The sequence below is a fragment of the Zalophus californianus genome, chromosome 6, assembly GCF_009762305.2.
Source record: "Zalophus californianus isolate mZalCal1 chromosome 6, mZalCal1.pri.v2, whole genome shotgun sequence".
In the NCBI taxonomy this organism is placed as follows: domain Eukaryota; kingdom Metazoa; phylum Chordata; class Mammalia; order Carnivora; family Otariidae; genus Zalophus; species Zalophus californianus.
The window spans coordinates 98,112,237-98,128,136 of record NC_045600.1 but is presented as its reverse complement, the minus strand read 5'-3'; the positions used below and the strand labels follow the sequence as shown (position 1 = coordinate 98,128,136).

Below are 15,900 nucleotides of genomic sequence, written 5' to 3'. Positions count from 1 at the left end.
AGCCTGCTTCTCCCTCTGACCCTCCCCCCTCTCATGTACTCTCTCTCTCTCATTCTCTCTCTCTCAAATAAATAAATACATCTTTAAAAAAAAAAAAACAAATGACTCGTATTCTAGCTTTAATAAACAGTGGGAAGGAAAGCTGTACAGGAATAAGTTCTGGCACCACTGCTGTCCAGGTAGTGACAAGAGTCTTGACAACAAATGGCTGGGGAGAGTAAGGGCAGAAAATATCTTGGGTACGCAGAGCAGAAGGATGAATGTACTGGGACCAATAAACACAGGTGCCTCACTACCTTCAGAGTGAGATAAAAGGTGTTAGACACATGGAAAAAAAAAAAAAACTTTGATGAAGTGACAGCAGATACTGAAGGTTCAAGGAACCACTGATCCTACCACAGATGAGCGGGCAACAATCAGACTGTATGAGCATCCCAAGGGAGTCTCCACATTCTTGAAAATCAGGTTTCATTAACATTTACCCTTTACAGATATTCCAAGGGCCTTAATAGGAGCAAGTATCTGGTTTTAATGGTGGATTGGTTATGCATGAAATAATCTATTCATCATTCTTATTTAAATATACTGGAGGGAAGTGGATGGATCAATTCATGACTATGGTTAAGTTTTTCTGAAAGTGTATTCAAGTTCTCTAAACTCTAGTTTCCTTAGATAGAGTGTTCTTTCTGTGACCAATGCTGAGGGTCCATGGTTACAGTTGTTATTCTTTTTTCTTTTCTAACTTTCTTTAAATAAAATCCCATATAAACATCCACTAAATAAGAAAAAGTTGTTCTTAATGAAGAGAAGGTAGAGGTAGGGTTTGGAATCCAAGGGCACATCTATAATTCTTTGCAAAAAGACTTAGGATAAAACATTCATAACTCTAGATTAGAAGACAATGAGGTATATGAAAAAAATCAAGCTGAATGGTAAAAACTTTCAGTGGCAAGAAGCTTGTATTGATTGGTAAGATAGGGTCTAGCATATAGGTGACTGGGACAGGAGGTGTGTAATAAATACTTGTTCAAAAAATGAAGTTTCAAAGCTTCTTCAATATTCCATCAAATTTCTTGAAAGATAAAACAGCTGGGACACTTGTCTGAGTCAGCAGTGGATAAGCCTGTAATAAACTATACTTCTGCCCTGAGAAACACACAAGCATGTCAGTGCATATTAGGCCAAGAAGTTCATGGCATTCCTGATCAGGGATCAATAAATAAGCCCTGAGACCATATTGACCTGGGTATAAAGAACATCCATATGAAGTAAAGCCAGGAGGGGCCAGGATCAGGCATCCTATTAATCAGCAAGGCCATTTTAATAGATGGTCCAGGGTAAAGCAGGCAAGAAATTCCATACAGAGAACGGGGAAGACAGGAAGGAGCAGGGAGGAGAACAGGTCTGGGCAGGTTAATTCAACAGTGTGGGAAACCAGACTTAACAAGAACAAGAACAAAGGGGCAAAAACACTAATGCTGAGCAGCAAGCAGAGGCTGGCTATTCTCTGCAACATTTCAAAGGACTGTGCTCTACTGGTTTGTGGGAAGGATCAAGCCTACAGATATTGACGAATATTATGAGACAGAGGTGAGAGAACTACAGAGAAAACTTGATCCAGATGATGCAGTGGTAGAAGTACTAGATGAACTTAACAAACAACTTCCCAAGCAGAAGAGCAAGTGGAAAAAGAAATGTCTGCCCACCTAAGCCAGAATAGTTATGTATCTTTGTTGAACCTACTTACCTCTGACTTGCTGTTCTAGACTAAGGATGACTGCCACGGCCTGATGAAGAATAAGGAGTTTTGTTTGGGGTTTTTCACTCTTTAAATGGAGCTGACACATTCGACCAAGCTCTTTGAATGCCTCGTTAATATCCCTCACACGTAAACGTTCTCTAGCGTTGTTAGCCATCCGCCTTTCTTTCTCCCTTTCTATCTTCTGTTCTGGGTTCAAATCCTCATCTTCATTAGTACTGCTAGAAAACAAAGTAACAACAATATCTATTAAGTACCTATAAAATAAGATATGCTCATTGTATAAAATTATAAAGATGGAAATGAAAATTACCCATAAATTTTACCAAATAGTAGTAATAGTTACACTTAACATGATTATATATATCTTTCCAGTCTTTCTTTAATGCACATATATATATATGTAGTTGAAATTATATCACATACATTTTCAAAAAATTTTTTTCTTTCTTTCTTTCTTTCTTTAGAGGGCAAACACATGTATAAGTGGAGAGGGGCAGAGAGAGAATCCCAAGCAGACTCCACACTGAACGTGGAGCCAGATGATGCAGGGCTTGATCTCACAACCCTGAGATCATGACCTGAGTTGAAATTAAGATTCATACACTCAACCGAGTTACCCAGGCACCCCACCACATACATTTTTAAATGTATTTTCCATTGCACATTCAGCATAAACACTTCTCCATAATAGTGTAACTCTTTAGAAACATAATTTGAATGACTACATAATATTCTAGTGCCTTGCTACTCAGAATGTGATCAGTAGCATCAGCATTACTGGGAGCGTGTTAAAAACACAGACTCAAGTTCTATTGCAAGTCTATTGAATTGGAAGCTACATTTTAGCAAGATCCCTGGCTGGTTCATATGTACATTAAGGTTTGAGAAGCACTGTCCTAGTACACTAATGTATTATAATTTGCTTAACCTGTGCTCCTAAACACGTTACTAAGAAGGAGGAAGAAAAGCTTAAGACACAGAATGAGAGAAGTATCTCAGAAAATGACTACTTTTTGTTTCAGAGAGAAGTATCATCACTGGTGATGATTCTAAAACATAAGTTATGGGGTGCCTGGGTGGCTCAGTCTGTTGGGCATCTGCCCTTGGCTCAGGTCATGGTCTCGGGCTCCCTGCTCAGTGGGGAGTCTGCTTCTCCCTCTCCCTCTGCTCCCTCTCGTTTTCTCTCTCATGTGCATGCTTGCAGTCGCTAATAAATAAAATCTTAAAAAAAAACATGAATCAACCGGAACAATTTTTTTGAAGGACAAATTGGCAAAATGAACCCAAAGCCTTAAAATGTTCATTACGTCTTGATCAGCAATTCCAACTTTAGAAATTCATCCTAAGGATATAATTAGAGATGTACATAGGAATTTATGTAAAAAAGTTGATCACAGAATTATTTACTTTAGCAACTAATGGGGAGTCCAATAATAGGACACAGGTTAAATAAATCACAGTACATCCAGACAACTGTCTACTATGTAGTCTCTAAAAATTAAGCTGCAGATTATGCTAATAAGTAAAAGATGTCAGACACAAGACTACATACTATGATTTACATGAACCTCTAGAAAAGACAAAGCTCTAGTAATGGAAAAGCAGATGAATGGCTCCCAGGGGATGGAAGAAGAGTACTGATTACGAAGGGGCATAAGGAAACTTTTTGGGGTGGTAGAAACATTCTATATTATTAATGTTGTGGTTATAAAACCATATACATTTGTCCAAGGACAAAAACTGTACACTTAAAATTGGTGTACTTTATTCTATGTGAATTAAACCTCAATAAAGCTGGCTAAAAACAAAGGAAAAACCATTTGAGAAAATTTAGGGACAGATGAAAATACTAAAAATACACTGTTATATGAGAAAAGTTGATATTATAAAACATATCCAGTTTAATTCCAATTTAAACTATATTTATGGGATATCTATTCCTTAAAAAGTAAACAGTAGTTAATTCTTGATAGTTCAGTTTGTGATTTTTGTATTCTTTTCTGTATTTTCTAAATTTCTGTAATGAAAACAGATTAAGTAATCAGAAAAAGAAAACATTTGAGGGAGATGATTTGGAATAACTTTTAGAAAATTCTATTTATATTTCAGAAATAAATGAGCAGAGTCTCCCAGAACCCTGAAATAATATGCACAAATAGATGTTTCCTCTGCTCCAATAAACTTGAGTACTGTAATAAAGATTAAGTACAGATTTTTACTAGCTAATTGTCCAGAATTACATAAAAATATTCTTTTATAATAGAATCACTAGCTCTTTTACTTCAAAGGAAACTTTTTTTTTTAAAGATTTTATTTATTTGAGAGAGAGAGAGAATGAGAGATAGAGAGCACAAGAGGGAAGAGGGTCAGAGGGAGAAGCAGACTCCCTGCTGAGCAGGGAGCCCGATGCAGGACTCGATCCCAAGACTCCAGGATCATGACCTGAGCCGAAGGCAGTCGCTTAACCAACTGAGCCACCCAGGCGCCCTCAAAGGAAAATTTACAGATCATCTAGCTCAAAGGTTTCCAGATGTGGCCACCCATCAGAATCTTCAGGGGTACTTGAAAAATACAGGTTTCAAAGGTCTCACTACCGGAGATGCTGATTTAGTGAGCTTGGGATGGGGCCAAGACAACCTGTATTTCTAAAATGTTTCAGGATTTTGTGCATTAGGGCTGAGAACTACTGCTAGATCCAGAGAAGTCAGTGACTATCCTAGGATCACCCAGCTAATTAGTGGCAGTGTAATGACAAGGACCCAGGTAAGTGTTCCATGGAAGTAAGGCTACACCACATACCTAAAATTATCATCATTGTAACAGTAACTATAGTACTTCACTGGGTATTTACTGCATGCAAAAGAGTGTGCAAAGGGCTTTATATGCATCATTTTCCGTCTATTTCCATAAGAATCCTATAATAGAAAGTCTCTTTTTAGAGAGAAAAAAAAAAGTTCAGAGTTTCAATAAATTGTCCAGGGTCACTTGGCAAGTATGTGATGGAGTCATAATTCAATCCCAGGTTAACTTTATTTATCCAAAGACCATGTTATTAACCTATTAACTATCATTAATTACTAAGCATTGCTGTTATTAGTAAACTATTATACTGCCTTCTCAATTTCTGATGACCTATAATAGGGTTCAGTAAACTATGGCCCATGAGCTGGCTCCCTGTTTTCTTACATAAAATTTTATTCAAAGAGCCATGCTCACTTGTTTATGTATTGTCTTTGACTGCTTTTATTATAATGGCAGGGTTGAGTAGTTGCGATGGAGACCCAATGGCCCACAAAACATAAAATAGCTACTGTCTACCCTATACATGGTAAGTTTGCTGAACTTTGACCTATAAGATGAAAAGATGAATAAGAAGGAAAGATACAAATTATTTATCTTAAAATTACATTTGAAAAATTAAACTATTAAAGAATTAAGATGCCTCAAAGGAGTAGTCTCTGGATTCCGTGACCCAGTTTTTACTTTTTCATTCTCCTGTACAACTGAGTACAAGGCATATTAGAATGACAGTATTAAGTGGCACCTGGGTGGCTCAGTCAGTTAAGCATCTGTCTTCAGCTCAGGTCATGATCCCAGGGTCCTAGGCTTCCTGCTCAGTCGGGAGTCTGCTTTTCCCTCCTTTTCTCCCTCCCCCACCCTCAGCTCGTGCTCTCTCTCACTCTGACAGTATTAGAACCTTAAGATTTAATTTTTAAATTAATTTTCAATTTAATTTTTTTAGTTATATCTACCATACTCATCGTGGTCTCCTTTGCACCCTAATTTAATATAAAGAACAATGTTTTAAATATATATATGTGATATATACATATTATTGATGCCAAAAAACAGGATACGCCAAAAATATACCAAACCATCTAAATTTAATGTACAACTAGAAGAAAAGTCTGAGGGAAGAATCTGGAAATCATTCGAAACTAATGTACTGTGTGTCAATATCCATACTGCAAAGCAAGGTCAAGTCTGACTTCTAGAAAACCTTCCTCAACATCAGTCCACCTGCAGTATTTCCTTTTCCATACTTCTCAAATTATTGTTTAAATCAGGAGTTGGCAAACTTCCTCTGTAAAGGGCCTGATAGTAAATATTATCAGCTTTGTGGGCCATCTGGTCTCTGCTGTAACTACCCAAATCTGCCTCGGCACTGGGAAAGCAGCCATAGACCATGTGCAAATGAATGAGGTATGGAATTGTTCCAATAAAACTTTATTTATAAAGATAGGCCATGGGCCATATCTGGCCCATGCGCCACAGTTTGCTAACCTCTGGTTTAAATCATACAATAGAGTTTTACCATAAACATAGTATTAAAAAATATATTCAAATATTTATTGGTAGAATGTATGTAAATGTCTCCAAATGCACGATTTAACTTGTTTTATTTTGTGCTCTAACTGAAGGGAGAGATATAATTCTTCTTTATATGTAGCCCCTAAAATATTGTGGTATAATGGAATACATAATTTTGGAGTCAGCATCATATGCCTCCCTTTTTAAGGATGCTATGAGCACTAAATGAGGTAACATATGAAGTCCCAACACAGTACTAGAACATAGCTGACACTTAATGAATGTATGATACCTTTCAATTTTCCAAGTATTTTCCACCCATGGCAAGTGAGTGAAATGTAATACCTGAACACTAACAAATACCTTGTTCTGCCTCTAGATGAAACCTTGATATCTTTTTGGGAGGATTCATCATCTGATTTCATGTCATCTGATGAAGGAGGTTCATGAAGGTTTTCATCTTTTTCTTTGTTTTCAGTCTTGATTTCTGCTGGAACAACAGTTCCAGATTGACTTTGCAAGCCACCTAACAAAGAGGCAAAGAAACATGAATGTTCAGAATTAGAACTAAGACAGTAAAAAGCCTTCTAGATGGTGGATATTTTTATTTATTACAGGACTATGGTGGAAATCTGAAGATGTAGGATAATCTACTATTTACAGCTAGAAAGAAGAGATCCACAAACCTTGGAGAAAATGATTTTTAAAGCAACTATATTTAAAAGAAGAAGTCTGGGGCACCTGGGTGGCTCAGTGGGTTAAGCATTGGACTCCGGGCTCAGCGGGGAGTCTGCTTGAGATTCTCTCTTTCCCCCCTCCCTTGACAATCCTCCTCAAATAAATAAATCTTAAAAAAAAAAAAAAGGAGTCTGACCTTGATTGTCACTCTAATGCTTACTTTAAGGCACTATTTAACAACTGAGTAAGTATGAGAAACTTGATGCAGTTTAGAAACTGACTTCTAAGGTGCTACTAAGGTAAAGGAAATAAGTTTTAACATTTTCCCAGATAAACACAATAAAATGGGTTGCATGGTTAAATAAAACTGGGAAATCTTTACTTTGGTGGTCTTAACATTGGTTATATATTTGTACTTATAAGCTCTGTTATAACATTTGTCAGTTTTTATCAGAACTGTCTCTCCAATTAAATTAAAATCTTCTAAATAAAAGCTACTATCATTTGGAGCTCTCAACATATTCAGAAAAATTCCTCGCTGCCTCTAGGGACCATGAGGGCTCAGTCACGAGGGGAAGTGACTAGGAAAGAGACATGACAGAAGCAGGAGCAGGTAAGATCACCAGTAAATACTTTTTTTTTTGCAGGTGGTTCTATCCATCAATAAGTATCTACAATTGGCCCAGCCAAATGGGGCAATTAGAATCCTAAATATCTACCCTCTATATTCAGTAGCACTGCTGTTTGGAATTGCCCCACCTAAGATGACTTTCGATTCACAGATGTCAATCTGCTTGTAAGAAAGATGACAGTGTTCCAAATGACACCTCTGTATGCATTACTGCTGAAAACCAACAATACAGTTACCTCTGTAATTTTCTTGTGTTTTGTGGTTCAAGTCTGTGCTTGAAGCAGTGACCGTACTAGACAGGACTGAATGATTGCCATTGAGACTGACAGAGTCTTCTCGATGAGTTCCAACCTAAAGTTAAAAAAAAGAAAAGAAAAGAAAAGAAAAGTCAAGACAGTTCAGGGGCAATAATTGTTTAAATTCTTTTAATGGGTTTAATAGAGAAAATGACATCTATCACTCATCTGAATTTAACAACTTTTTTGGGATGCTACTTTTCTGACTTTTGGATTTCAAAAGACTTGATGGTACCACTGCTTTTGAATCAAAATATAAAAAATAAAATTTCAACTTTCAAATTTTATATCCCATAGGTTTTTGTGTGAAGCGAATGAGCTAACAGAGATAAAGCACTCTATAAGCCATAAAGCACTACACATTATAGTATTTATTAATAACCCTACATCAATCAATCTGAAAATCTATTCCATATACATATTCTATATGTATGAATTTGAATTTAACAAAATATTGCTACACTCCAAGTAATAATAGTATTTATCTATACTTTGGTATACCCTTTCCTCACACACATATATAGTGTGTTGTTTTTTCTTCTTCCTCTGCCTCCCTCAAAAATTTTAAAAGAGGAGCAAAAGCAATACAAAATGAAATTAACTTTAAACAAAAGTTCTGCATTGCCAGGCAACAAAAATGACATATATTTTTATTCTGTTTTAATCAAGCTTAACATAAATCACAATTAGCCTAAAATTAGAAGGCATGCAAATACCACCAAGTATTTTAGCTATCGCAATATTTTTAGAAAAACTGGTTACAAATGAAGCTTTTTATTAGAACAGTAGCACATGTGCCACCTACAAGATTAAGCCTTTAATTAAAGAGGTTTATTGCTTGGAGTTATATATAAGAATCACTGTTTTTCAACAAATCCTTCAATCCCAGCAAACTCTTTTGCTTTGAATCCCTCTTGAGTAATTAATATAGTTTTTATCTTTCATGACTTTGTATGGATTTTACCCTAAGAGGTATAAATACCCCTATGCAAGTTTATCTTTTGGTTTCCTGTGAGCTAAACAAAAGGCACCAAAGCAAAGTTTCAGGCAACAGGCCATTTGGTACTGGACTTGATTAGAACACATCAGGTCTTTCACCATACTTTTTAAGAAATGTCTGTTCTCCACCCTTATTCTTATTTTTAATGTAGTTTTTCTTTTTAAATTTTTCTGAGGGGGGGTGGCTCAGGAGAGGGGAACAGAGGGAGAGAGAGTGAGAGAGAGAATCTTAAACAGGCTCCATGCCCAGTGTGGAGCCCGACGTGGGGCTCCATCTCTCACGACCCTGAGATCATGACCTGAGCCAAAATCAAGAGTCAGACACTTGACTGATCCATCCAGGCGCCCCTTTAATGTAGTTTTAAAGATTTTATTTATTCATTTGCGAGAGAGACAGAAAGAGAACAAGCAGAGGGAGAGGCAGAAGGAGAGGGAGAAGCAGACTCCCTGCTGAGCAAGGAGCCCGATGTGGGACTCGATCCCAGGACCCTGGGATCATGACCTGAGCCGAAGGCAGACGCTTAACGATTTGATCCACCCAGGCGCCCCCCCTTTAATGTAGTTTTAAAAAACCCACTTAATGTATTCCCTATCTACTTTTAAATTTATTTGAGGATTAGTCATTGCTGAGGATTAGTTGCTTTCTTTGCTTGCTATGAACTACTTAATGATCTAAGGAGGTCAGTTCAAAAATCCCATTTATAAAAATAAATATAGTATAAATACAATATATAGCTGCAAAACCTTTGGGGCTTTAGGAGCCTAAGCCTATTCTAAAGATAAATACCACCAGAACAGTTTTGACTGGCTGAAGAAATCATTGCAGGACAAAGTAAAAGCTAAGATTTCTGTGTTTGTGTTCATAATGTGAACTTAAAAGTTCCTGTGATCTTTGGTAATATGTGCTAAGTTTTGTTCTTACCTAGTATTTTGAGCTACCACACCAAGTAGTTAAAAGAAAATGGCCTTTTAAAACTTAAACTTTTAAACATATGTATATTTACTCTATACTATATGTGTACAACTCATTTTACAGCTCTGTAAGACAATACCATCGAACAGCCAGACTGAATTTCCATCCAAGCGATAAGTGATGGTTCAGCTTCTGAATTCTTCTTTTTATTAGTAAAAACAATTCTTTGATTTTCTGAATCTCAACTAATAAAAATGTTCTATCATTTCCTTTCTGATGAAAGGCCTGGCAGACAAAAGATCATTATTGAAGTAAATCTTAGGGATTTTGCCTTTACCTGAAGGAAAATCAGACAGTTGATCAATTTGTTTTGGGATATAAATGCCAGCAAATATTTTCATCTCTTTGGAATACTACAAACTAAGTATTTTTTTTGGCTCCCCAAAAGAAAAAAAAATTAAACCTTTAAAAAAGGTTTAGACTAGACTCAGACTAGCAAAAAGCTTGAAGTCTGGAGTCTTTCATGTTAATGAAGTTAGCAGGAACTTTTTTTTTTTTTTGGTAACTCGATTCCCTGTGCAAATGGCCCTCATATATTTTCTGGAGAATTTGACTTTCACAGTTCTTAAAGTTCTATTTAACCCTTGCTCACACTGGCTCCCATGTCCTCCTTTTAATCTGCAGCTACCCATTCAAATGGCTCTGTCCACAGACACAACAGGTGTATAAACAGTTCTTTGTCTGAGCTCAGAGACTGGGCCAGCCAGATAGGACCCTATGTTTAATTGTTCCTCTCGTTAGCATACAGCTGACAGGCTGCTGCTACTGGGGGAGTAGTGGAGGAAGGAAAACCCCTAGGTCTGCTATGCTCTAAATTTCAATTATTATGAAGAGCCCTATTTCAGAATAAAAGGCCCATCTCATTAAATGACATCATCCTGCATTCTGAATCTTCACAATCTGTGTATGGCCTTACTTTTGTGGGAGCACCCAACAAGGGACCTGTTTTCATTTAATTTGGCCAATAGCTTTAGCATCCACAATAGAAAAATGCTAAATCTAATTAGTTGATGAATAAGAGGTCTTGTGAATTAAGGAGCAGACTGAAAAGTACTCAGTATGAATTCCTCTCTGATTCTGAATTCTATTCTAATAATTTGTTCCATTTGTACTGTTCACTGAATACTAATGATTTAAATTAATCAGTATTAATCTACAGACTGATTAAAGGATCTTTATGTTCTGTGTGTATTTTGTTTTACCTAAAGAGGGGTTTTAAGCTAGAAACTTGGTAGAATATGGCTCCTTTTTAATGATATTGTCATAAATATATAACCTATATGGTTTTCAAACTTAAAAAAGTTGCCATTTGGAACAATTCTGAATTTAAAAAATGGTATCAAATCTCTTAAGAACCACTATAATGTAGTTTTAATGAAAAAAATTAAATTGCCTATTCAGGAAAAAATTGGTTAGAAAAAGAAAAATAGTTAAACTCCTTCAAATCATCTGAAGCCTAGACACACAATTTCTATGGCATACAAGCCTATACTAATAAAATTAAATACTGTCTAAATGTAAAGGTTAAAAGAATTGCAAATGTGCTATGTGACAAAAGTGCTGATTTTGAAAAAATATTTCTTTATTTGCCTGTTAGTCTTTAGTAACTTTATCTTACATCTCTTAGAACTATTTTCTAACTGCTTTAGGATTTAGAAAACAGACATAATTTATATTTTTAAATCATTATATAAGAAACTTTAAATCCTACAATTTAACATTATTTATTCTGTCATACAAGAACACCAGACATCTCCAACCACAGCTTAAACAACAAAAACCCAAACAATTAAAAAGAAAAATTAAAAGAAATGGCTGGATTAAATTTCCTTAGTACTTATAACAAAGAAATCAAAAATTTTGTATCATAAATGAGGAACTTTTTAATATTTGCATCAAGTTTCCATTAATACAAAAAGCTTCTAATACAACTAAGTATGAAGTTGAAATCACTGTTAGAGGAAGAAGTACTTTCTGTTAAAGATAAAAGTGATATCATGAGCTATCTCACTGGGCCTCAGTTTTCTAGGTATTACACAACCATAAGCAGATATGACATACAATAACTTTATACTGTTGAGACTTCTTCATAATGCCCAAATAAAATTGACAATTCTAGTCCTTTTCGGTTTTCTACTTAATATCAGTATTTTTTCTTGTTAGCAGTTTATTCCAAGAGTTTATTCTTACACTAAATAAGTGGCAGCAGAACTGAAGTCCAATGCTGACATTTTTTTAAGATTTTATTTATTTATTTGACAGAGAGACACACACAGCGAGAGAGGGAACACAAACAGGGGGAGTGGGAGAGGGAGAAGCAGGCTTCCCGCTGAGCAGGGAGCCTGATGCGGGGCTTGATCCCAGGACTCAGGGATCATGACCTGAGCCGAAGGCAGATGCTTAACGACTGAGCCACCCAGGCGCCCCAATGCTGACATTTTAATAGTTCTAAAAACCCTGATTTTGTGCTTTAAAATTTAAACAGTATACCAATCATATCCTAGTAAGAGTACCTATAAAAAAGTCTTAAGTTTTATATTTGCATTCAGCAAATATGGAGAAATCATCAAAAATATTGAAAGGGAATATGAAATTAAGTAAATGAAAATGTTAACACCATTCAAAAATAAGAGCAAATATTAAGCCTATGCCAGGCTGTCTATACTAATTATATTTTAAGAAGCAAGAATTATCCATTTCTTAAGTTTCTTTTTCTGACATAGTAATCTTTCTAAAAATTTAATTTTTGTGTGTATTAGTTAGATAGCTAAAATAACATTAAAAGCTTTCTGTGGTTGAAGCCTCATTTAATTCTAAACTTTGAGGCTGGTCAAGTTCAGTTAAAAGTAACAGTCAAAATTAAATCTTTTGATTTTGGCTCCTATTAACATATGTTTTTGGCAGTTGGTAGTCTTATCTCCTTGGTGTGAAATATAAAATCTTTTTCTGGAATAATTAAAAAATACCAATGATTTCATCTATAAGACAAGAAAATGGATCTTCCACAAATCAATACTATCAGCTATGGATGACTTTTACTGACATAATCTTACAATTGAAACAATGTAAAGAAAGTTTATCAGCAACAAAGTTATTTCCCTGACCAAGGGACACTATTTTGATTAAAGCTGTCTATATAGCCGTATACCACGAGTAATCTTGATAGCACTGCAGGCTGAGAGCTGGGCTGTTTGTACCACTTTTATCTTGACATCAACTCTTATTCTTCTACTCTAAGTGTATTTTGGCTTACCTCAATCAAGTATTCCAACTACTGCAACAAAACTCCCAAACTAATCATTAAAAAAATAAGCAAACAGTTTTAAGGCTCCAAGAAAAAGAAAAAAACTTGCTAACTCTCATTACCTGCACTGGGAGGCTAATTTATGTTCCAATTCAAAAACTGGCAAGGTGTGGCCTTTTGGCCAAAGATGAGGAACAATGAAAGACTATGGACTCTGGTCCTGGTGTTTTACAAATTAAGGAGATATTTTTTTGTAAACGAAGTTTTATTGGAACACACCCACACCCATTTGTTTTCATAATGTCTATGGCTGCTTTCATGTTACAATGTCAGAGTTAAGTAGTTGTGGTAGAGACCATATAGCCTGCAAAGCTGAAAATATTTACTATCTGGCCTTTTACAGAAATACGGTGGATTTCTCTTCTAAATACTAGGAGAGAAAGCAATATCATATTTAAACCTGCAATTAGGATGGTGACCCACAGTAAATGCCCATGAGAACAAAAATTTATTTGAATGTTCTGTGGAATTCCTGAAATGGTATTTATCAGAATAACTATTCTCTGCAGAAAATAAATGGAATGATGAAAATTACATATTTTAGAGAGAAGCTGACCTTACAAATTCTTTATATATATATATATATATTTGAAGATTTTATTTATTTATTTGACAGAGAGAGAGAGACAGCAAGAGCAGGAACACAAGCAGGGGGAGTGGGAGAGGGAGAAGCAGACTCCCCACTGAGCAGGGAGCCCGAGGCGGGGCTCGATCCCGGGACCCTGGGATCATGACCCGAGTCAAAGGCAGATGCTCAACGGCCGAGCCACCTAGGCACCCTGACCTTACAAATTCTATATGGTGATACAGAATTGTTGGTAAACTGATATTTCTGTGGTTACTTCATAATTTTGGCCATGTAACCTCCATTTTCAGAAATCTTTAAAACAAATACTAATTTATGTGAATATAGAGGAAGAGTATAAAAATTACCAGAAAGTCAAACAGGACCAAAAAGGAAAAGTGATTCTAGAATGTAAAATTGTGTCATTTCTTAGTTGTCATCAGTTAGAATACAGAGGGGAAAGAGGGAATAACAAAAGCAGGAGGTTAATTCTTAAAGATGGCTGGCAATAGCTGTAAGGATATGTCCCCCCAAATCACATACCTTCCAATTATATGAAAAAAGTTGATTTCACACAGGTGGGTACTAGGCGTGTAAGCAGGGGGTTCCTGCACTGCTGATGTCCTCAGACATCGTAAGAGTCGCTAGGATAAGAACCTTCCTCAACAGGATGCCTAAGACTTAGGTAGGAGAATCACTGGCTTACTATGAGCTTCATTTCATTCTATCCTTAGATCTTTTTGCTGAAATTGAGAACTGAGGACTCACAGCTAAACTTCATTTCAGAAGGATGGGAGATGAACAGTGACTCACCTGACAGTTTCAGATTTTTTGTCAGTTACTTTTATATTTTGAGGGTAAGCCTGTCAGAAACATGTGGCCCCACCTCCACTACTGACTGGATGGGGTGGGTGCAGCAGATGACATCCGGCAGGTTTTCACCAGCTCCACGTCCTCCAGGACCTGGAGAGAGGACCTTGCTAGACATACGGAGCAACAGCATGGGCTCAGCTGCTGTAGCACTGCTGCTGCTGCTGCTCAGTCTAAGCCAGATGCACCCCCCGGACAGAAGACTTCTTTCTAGACTTTTTTTTTCCTTTTAAAAGAATATTTTTGGCAGCCTTTTTGCTGATGCTCTGAAGTAGGCAGCATATTCCTAGAGGATATAACGGAAGCTACTTTTTTAATTAAGTTTCAGGGCAGTATCTAATGAAACAGTTTTCTCTCCACAAGTCCTTCTAAAATGCACTAGATTTCTACATGGCTTTGTAGGACTGGATTTTAAAAAGTCTCTTTCCAACTCATACCCAAAGTTCATAAAAACAACCACCTGAAGACAGAAGTTCCACTTTATACAAACTCTACATTTAATTGGGAAGAGCCAGAGATGTATCAAATATTGTATAGGAGCAGTGAGCTATTAACAGGGAAGAATTAAAAGACGATTTTAAGAGGTGAAGGAATAACTTCAAATGTTGCCAGTTCAGACAAACTTGGGATTCAAATATATTGATTTTCAAGTCATTCTTCTGAATAAGGATAAGCAGTTATTTCAACAAAACAATAATTATTTGACATTCTACATTTATATTTACAACAAATGCTATCTTATTATACTGATATTATTTTACTATTACTACTAACAGTGATAATACCCCCCTATTTTCTATGACTTTCGTAATTTTAAATGTTTTCACATTTTATTAGCTTACCAAAAGCAACAAAAATTTAGAAGGAGCCCGAATTTCCAGATTTTCTGACATTGAAAAAAAAATCCCAAAACTGGTTGTTAAGATATGCAGGCATCTACTGTCACCTATGCTGCCGAAAACACTGTACTCAGGAAACTAGGCAGCCGTGTTTGATGTTTACTTAAGCTGCTCCAAAATGAATATAAATGGCTGTCTGACATGTGAATGTGAAAATGTGGAACCAATCCTATTTTATAGAACACAAGCCTTCAGCATTTGGGGCGCCTAATTATTTCGATGATAGGTGAATTTTACCCTTGATCACATGGCTTACAGCTAGAAATCTGTTTCATAGGAGAATATTTCATAGCATGCAATAAATCCTAAAAACAATGCTATAAACACTCAAACATACGGCATCAGTTAAATCGCAGGTTCAAAAAGAGCTTCATTCCTTTAGAAGACAATCTGGATAAAAAATAACGTAGGACATACAACAGAATTTTTGATTTGCTGAGTTTTACTTTTTTCTCTCTAAAGAATTATTATGTTTTTAAAAAGATGGATTGAATTATTTTATTCTCTTCAGAAATTAATTGAGCATTGTTTCCTTTAATTGTCACTTAAATTACAGCTATTCTTAAAACTACTCAATTTTTTCTTTATTTGGTAATAAAGCTTAAATTTGGA

At 35.9% G+C, this 15,900-nt stretch overlaps 1 protein-coding gene across 9 annotated transcripts in view; it reads right to left on the bottom strand.

Moving 5' to 3' along the window:
* TCF12 (transcription factor 12) overlaps positions 1–15,900 on the bottom strand; it is a 373,813-nt gene that overhangs the window by 11,310 nt on the left and 346,603 nt on the right. For all 9 annotated transcript variants that reach the window (XM_027569322.2, XM_027569325.2, XM_027569324.2 and 6 more), the window contains 3 exons: positions 7,619–7,733; positions 6,437–6,599; positions 1,748–1,980 (listed from right to left, as the gene is read on the bottom strand). In XM_027569322.2, coding sequence (XP_027425123.1) covers positions 1,748–1,980; positions 6,437–6,599; positions 7,619–7,733 — 511 coding nt within the window. The remainder of the gene's footprint in view (positions 1–1,747; positions 1,981–6,436; positions 6,600–7,618; positions 7,734–15,900) is intronic.